Source organism: Melospiza georgiana, chromosome 24, assembly GCF_028018845.1.
Source record: "Melospiza georgiana isolate bMelGeo1 chromosome 24, bMelGeo1.pri, whole genome shotgun sequence".
In the NCBI taxonomy this organism is placed as follows: domain Eukaryota; kingdom Metazoa; phylum Chordata; class Aves; order Passeriformes; family Passerellidae; genus Melospiza; species Melospiza georgiana.
The window spans coordinates 6,372,964-6,379,342 of record NC_080453.1 but is presented as its reverse complement, the minus strand read 5'-3'; the positions used below and the strand labels follow the sequence as shown (position 1 = coordinate 6,379,342).

Genomic DNA, 6,379 nt, shown 5'->3' with positions numbered 1-6,379 from the left:
AAGGACCAAGGAGCAACAGGGGAGCAACTCCCTGTTGGGTTTTATGCACTAATAGATAATTCAGCTGCTGTTTTGGCAGCCTGGGGACAGTGGTCATACAGCCTGGCCAGCAGGGGTTGTGTCACCGTGCACAGGAGCAGCTCCATCCTTCCACCAGGAGTTCTCATGGGCCGGGCAGCTGCAGCCCCGTGTGCTGCCCTGCCTGTGCCCAGCAGCAGCTGCTTCTCCATCCCAAGGGAGAGCTCAGCTTTGCTGGCTGCTGTGGGTAACGGAGTTGGCCAAGAGCTGTTGGGGCAGTGCTGGTGGTGCTTTCCTTCACTCTCAGCCGTGAGCCAGCCTGAGGAAATGGGTGCCCAGTGTCCCCAGCTCCTTGGCCTGAGTGGCCACACCTGGGAGTGCAATGGAACCTCTGTTCTGCCATCCTTCTCTGCCCTCTCCCTGCCCCCAGCTTGCTATTGCTGGGTCCAACGAGTTTGGCCCAAAGGAATATCCAGGCTGTCTCCTGGAGCTGGCAGTGGCCAGGACCAGCCGGGATCCCTGTGTCACACTGACCCTTCAGGGCCAGCTGCAGCGTGGCCACCCCTGCACTCACGGCCTGTGGCTTTCGGCCCCTCTGCGGTTTGGGTTTCACTTCCCCTGCAGCCGAGGGTGTCAGAGCCGCTGTGGGACCCGGCCGAGCCTGAGCTCTCACCCCGGGCCGGCTGCGGTCCCGGCCGGGCTCCCCCCACAGCCACGGCTGTGCCACGCAGGGCAGGAGCCCCAGTGCCAGCACCGAGCCCTGGGGGTGGCACGGACGGCCCAGCCCTGCCCGGGGCCGGAGAGGGTGCATGGGGGTGCCAGGCTGGGGGTGCCCAGGGGAGACACGGCTCTGGGGGGCTCTGCTGTGCCAGCGTTCCGTGCCCTCCGGTCCCACCCTCATCCAAAGCCTCTCCCACAGCCCAAACCCAGCACAGGCTCCCCTGAGCCCGGCCCTGGTGTCCATCCAGCCCTGGTGTCCTGCCGGGATGGCCGGGCAGCCCCCGAAGGGCACGCCGTGGGTTCGGGGAGCCGGAGTCCCCCGCGGGGCGCAGGGATGCGGCGTGGAGCAGCACTGAGGTGCGCCCTGCCTCAACTTCCTTCCCAGCGTGGAGCCGATTTCCTCCGGCATCACGTGCACTTTGTGGGGCCGGGACAGCCTGGCACGACTCGGCTCGGCCTCGGGGCAGCCCCGCAGCGCCAGGTAGGAGGGAGCAGCCGAGGGTGCCCGCAAGGGGATCATGCCCAGGGCAGTGCCCGTGTGTGATCGCGCTGCTCCAGGGCTGGGCTGGGCCCTGGGGCCGGGAGAGCTGCTGGAGAGGGGTGGGCAGGATGCCGGGCATTTCTGGGCACTGCTGGGTGCCATCTGGGCACTGCTGGGCACCATCACCCTGTGCCACCAGAGCCAAGGAGCACCGGGGCCTTGGATGGGAGTCCTCATCCCGCAGCCCTCGGTGCTTCAGCCGCATCTTTGGGTGGGAATCCCAGCACCATTTTGGTGTCTGCGAGGCCTCTGTGACAAGGGCTGTGCTGGTGGCAGCACAGGGACCTGGCAGCATCAGGGCTGCTGGCCCACCATGGGGTCAATGGCCCACCACGGGGACATGGTGGCCAACCACACACAGGGACAGCGTGGCCAGCTGTGGTGACAGGGGGCCTGCCATGGGGACAGGGTGGTCCATCATGGCCCGATGTCCTGTACCCCACCTCGCCAGTGGGTTTGTCCTGCTGTGAGCCCAGGGTTCAGGGGTGCTGCTGTGCTGTGCCGTGGATGCTGGTGGGGATGACACCCTGCCCGTGCTGCAGCGCTCACTGCAGCTCTGCAGCTGCTGCTCCGCCTCACACAGAGGAAGCGCCGACCACAGCAGGGCTGCTGTGGGGCTGGTGCAGGGCTGGGAGAGGCTGGAACAAGGGCCCTTCCCAGCACTTGATGATCCCCTTTGCTCCCCAGCAGCTGCAACCAGAGAGAAGGACAAGGAGGGCGAGGACAGGGAGCCCCTGGGGTGAGTGCTGGGCTGGAGGAGAGGGAAGCACAGGGATGTGCCTGGGCCAGGGCATGCCACGAGCAGGAAGCGCTTCCTGCTCCTCTCTTGTCAGTGCTGGTCCCGGCCCCAGCCGTGCTTCTGCCTCCTCTCCCCAGAGCTCCCAGCACCAGCGAGGATGGAGCCGACCAAGCTCCCACTCACCAAGAGGATGGCTCCTGCTCCCCCCGTTCCTGCCAAGACCAAACCAGCCCCCGTGCTGGCCACCAAGTAAGAAACGTGGCTGTGGTGGGGTGTCCAGGGCCACTGCGATGTGCCAGTGCCAGTGCCATGCTCACAGCTGGCCTTGGCGTGGGGCTGGCACCTCCCTGGCTGTGCCACTCACACCTCTGCTGTCCCCAGGCCCGGTGACCCCCAGCCCAGCACCTCAGCTGACACGGAGTGGGGCAGAGCCGGTGACCCAGGTAGGATGCAGGGGCCTGCAGGGGTGTCTGGGCCCTGCCCAGCACCAGGGGCTGATCCCTGTTCTTTCTTTGGCAGATGCCAATGCCTTCAACACGGTGTCAGTGACCACAGCCAGGCTGAGCCACCCCACAGCCACACGGCCACGAGTCCCTGGCCAGCGGCCCCCCAGCATGGTCCTGGGGAGCACGGGGGGTCCCCATGGGGGGGAGCAGCCCCAGGGGCTGCCCCGTGCTGCCCCCTGTGCCCCTGTCCCCAGCACGGGGCAGGCGCCTGTCCCAGCACGGAGCACGGAGGGGCTGGAGGGGCTGGAGGGGCTGGAGGGGAGGTCGCTGGCCCTGGAGGATCTGAAGGCTGAGGTCCGGACCCTGCACATCCTCGTGGACCTGATGCGAGCCCAGCACCTGTGAGTGGGGATGGGGGTGCCGGGGGGTGCCCAGCGGCTCCTGGCTGCCTGTGCTGGCCCCAGCTGAGCCCCCCGGGCGTGTTGCAGGCGGGACCTGCAGGAGCTGCGGCAGGAGCTGTGCCAGGAGCGGGCTCAGCGCCAGGCGCTGCAGGTGAGTCCCTGCCAGGGCTGGCTTTGTCCGGGGGTCCCCTGTGCCCCCCAACAATCACAGCCTCTCCCCACAGGCAGAGCTCGAGCGGGTGAGGAAGGGGCTGCCCTGTTAGCATGGAGGAGCAGGTGGGTGGCACATGGTTCCTGTGCCCCCCCAGCCTGGTTCTGCACCCATCGGACACCAAAGCCCACCCCAGACCCAGGCACTGCTCCCTGAAACATAACAGCCCCATGAACTACAGATATCGTCTAAAATAAAATATTTTGGGTACAAAGTGCTGTGTGGGGGTTGGTCAGGGCTGCCATGCCCCTGAAGGGTTGGGCTGGTCCTGCCAGGCACAAGGAGTGCCACCACGGCCCAAGGGGTCCCACCATGGCCCAAGGGGTCCCACCATGGCCCAAGGGGTCCCACCAGGGCCCAAGGGGTCCCACCAGGGCCCAAGGGGTCCCACCATGGCCCAGAGGGTCCCACCACGGCCCAAGGGGTCCCACCATGGCCCAAGGGGTCCCACCAGGGCCCAGAGGGTCCCACCACGGCACAAGGGGTCCCACCAGGGCCCGTGGCAGGGCTGGGGCAGGGCCTCCTCCCCCTCCCCTTCCGCCTCCCCCCCCTCCTCCTCCTCCTCCACCCCCGCACAGTTTCCCAGGCCAGCTCCAGTCCCAGCCCCGGCCCATCCTGGCCTCCAGCCACTGGAGAACATCTGGAAAACATCTGGGTCCCGCTGGCGCTGGCGGCGGGGGGGAGCCAGCCTGGGAAGGAGCTATTTTTATAAATCCTTCGGGGAGGGGGCGGCGGGGCCCGGCGCCCCGCGGGGCCGGGCTGGGATGGGGCAGGATGCGGCCGAGCCCGGCGGGAGCTGCGGCATCCCCGGGGAGCGGCGGCCGGCCCGGAGCCCAGCGGGAGCATCCGCCTCGCTCCGGCCGCGGGGTCACGGCGGGCGGCGCCGGAAAGGACCCGGCTAATTTTAGTGGGGCCGGGAAGGGAATTGGCTCGGGGAGGGGTCCAGGGCCCCCAGAACCCGGCCAGACCCGCCACGCCGGGCTCCAGTTCGTGTACAACAGCACCGTGTTTGTGGGGCAGGAGCCCACGGCTCGCACGGGTGAAACCCCCGCCAGATCCAGCCAGGGCTGCCCCGTCCTTGTCCTCGTCCCCATCCCCGCGTGCCCGGGGCTGCTCGGCTGCTGCCAGCCGTCGTACCAATGGCTCAAAGTGCATCGTGTCCCGCAGTGGCGGGGCGAGTCCAGCCCCGAGGGTGCCCGTGACACCGGGGATGGCTCTCGGTGCTGCGGGGTCAGTCCAAGGCGGCTCCGGCAGCTCTGGGGCAGCGAGCAGCTCCCCCGTCCGCCTGGTCCCTCCTGGCACGGTGCGGGATCGGCCGTGGGGTGCACACACCGTGCCGGGGCAGCTGCCGGGCTCAGTAGTAGTGGACGCGGCCCAGGGTGCCGATGGTGCCGATGGTGCCGGAGCCCAGGATGTCGGGCTGCCCGTTGCGCCAGATCTCGCGGATGATGCGCTCCCGCTCCTCCAGCCGCTGCGCCCGCTCCAGCTCCTCGGCCGACGCGAACACGTTCACGGCCAGCGCCCCGTCCCCGGGCCCGTGGCTCTCCAGCGGGATCTCGGTCACCGGCAGCAGCGACTCAGACGCCGCGCGGTCCACGGTGTCCTCTTCGTCCTCGTCGTCGTCGTCGTCGTCGTCGTCGCTGATGTCGCCGGGGCGCGCCGGGGGCCGCGGGGAGGGCCGGCAGGACAAGCGCAGCACCAGCAGGCACAGCGTGAGCACCAGCCCGAAGCACACGCCCAGCACGAAGTAGAGCCCGAAGCTCTCGGGGTTGGCTGCGGGGGGAACGGAGCGGGTCAGGGACCTGCCCGAACCCTCCGGGGCCCGCGGTGCCGCCCAGCCCCGTCCCGGCTCACCTCGGATGTGCGCGTACGCGGCCATGCTGTTGCTGAGCAGCTCCATGTCCCTCCGGCGGCTCTCCATCCTGGGCCCGGCCGTTCTCAGCGGCTCCAGGGGCGGCACATGCTGGGCATCTGCGGGACACGGGCTGAGCACCGCTCTGCAGGGCTGGGATGCCCCCCTAGTGCCCCGTCCCTTCCAAGGCCGGGCCTGGGTGTGCCCGTGATGAGCTCCAGCTGAGCAGGGCTGGAACCCCGGGGATGCCGAGCCGGAGCCGTCCCGCTCCCGCCGCCCTCCGTCCTTCCTGAGGGAGCGGGACGGATGCGGCTCCTCCTGGCCACGGCATCAGGCGGGTCTGTGGCACCGGGCCAGGGCTGTGTCCCATGCCCGGCCATGGGATGGGTCACGGGGCACAGCAGGGCCCCAGCACCAGTGGCTGGTGGTGCTCATGGGCACGCACGTGCGCTCCACACACTCCTGGGCCGTGTCCCTGTCCCTGTCCCCCACGCTGCTCCGGCCCAGCTCCAGCCTTGGCCCTTTGCCGTGGGACCCTGCAGGGCAGGGACAAGGCCAGGCACAGTGCAAAGGCCACCAGGACAGGACAGCAGGAAGGATGGGCAGCAGGGCAGTGGGAAGGATAAGGGGCAGGACAGCGGGCAGGGCAGGGAAGGGCAGGGCGGGAGAAAATTTGGCCCTGGCAGGGGACGAGCTCATTCCCAGAAACGGCTCCAGAGAGAGAGGAATGAGGAAAGAAATGCAGAAAATGTGACACATCAGCAAAACCATCCCGGACGGTCCAGAGCTGAGGGGCCGCGGCACATTCTGGGGCTGGGGAGCCCCTCTAGTGGGACACCCCAAAACAAGGCCAGCAGGGTCCCTAGGAGGGAAGGTTCCCTTCCCGTGGAGCAGCTGCACAGGCAGCCCTGCTCGGCAAGGGGCCGCGGTGGGGCCGGAGGGGCACAGCCCCCCATGGAACCCCTGCCGGTGGTGGGGCATTGACGGGGGCCGGGCTGGCTGTAGGGCCTCTGAGTCCCCGAGATCCGAGCCCCGAGCTGCTCAGTGCTGCGTCCCCGAGCATTACACCGTGTCCCCAAGCCGCCCGCTCCGCATCTTCCGCTGTGTCACCGAGCCCGGTGCCCTCAGCCCCCGTGTGCCCGCACCCAGCAGCCCCGCGTTCCCCAACGCCAGAGCACCTGAGCGGGGCCGGCACCGAGCCTGGAACCCGCCGGGCCGCGCTGAGGTGCCCCGGGTGCCCGTGCGAGCCCCACGCGGTGCCCGGGGCTGGTACTCACCGGGGCGGGAAGGCGGCGGCGGCGGAGCCGCTGCACTTTGGCTGGAGCGAGGCAAGAGAGAGCAAGGTCTGTTTAGCATTAACGCTGCAGCAACAGGAAATAGTTCGGAGGCGGCTGGCGGTCAGCGCTCCCGCCGGAGCCAATGGCAGCCCCGGCCGGCGCTGAGCGGGGCGC

At 69.1% G+C, this 6,379-nt stretch overlaps 1 protein-coding gene across 1 annotated transcript; it reads right to left on the bottom strand.

Annotated features, from left to right (window-relative positions):
• Nucleotides 1–4,001: 4,001 nt before the first annotated feature.
• EVA1B (eva-1 homolog B) lies at nt 4,002–6,284 on the bottom strand. The gene is made up of 3 exons (XM_058040387.1): nt 6,206–6,284; nt 4,931–5,047; nt 4,002–4,849 (listed from the first exon to the last, which is right to left on the bottom strand). Exons 1-3 carry the CDS (start codon nt 6,282–6,284, stop codon nt 4,431–4,433), a joined length of 615 nt encoding a protein of 204 aa, XP_057896370.1. The 3' UTR covers nt 4,002–4,430.
• Between the last annotated feature and the right edge of the window lie 95 nt (nt 6,285–6,379).

Coding starts and splice junctions, on each gene's coding strand:
- EVA1B (XM_058040387.1), bottom strand. CDS start 6,284: ATGCTAAACAGACCTTGCTCTCTCTTGCCTCGCTCCAGCCAAAGTGCA. Junction 5,048..6,205: donor GCCGCCGCCTTCCCGCCCCG/GTGAGTACCAGC, acceptor CGTGTCCCGCAG/ATGCCCAGCATGTGCCGCCC. Junction 4,850..4,930: donor CGCGTACGCGCACATCCGAG/GTGAGCCGGGAC, acceptor TTCCCCCCGCAG/CCAACCCCGAGAGCTTCGGG.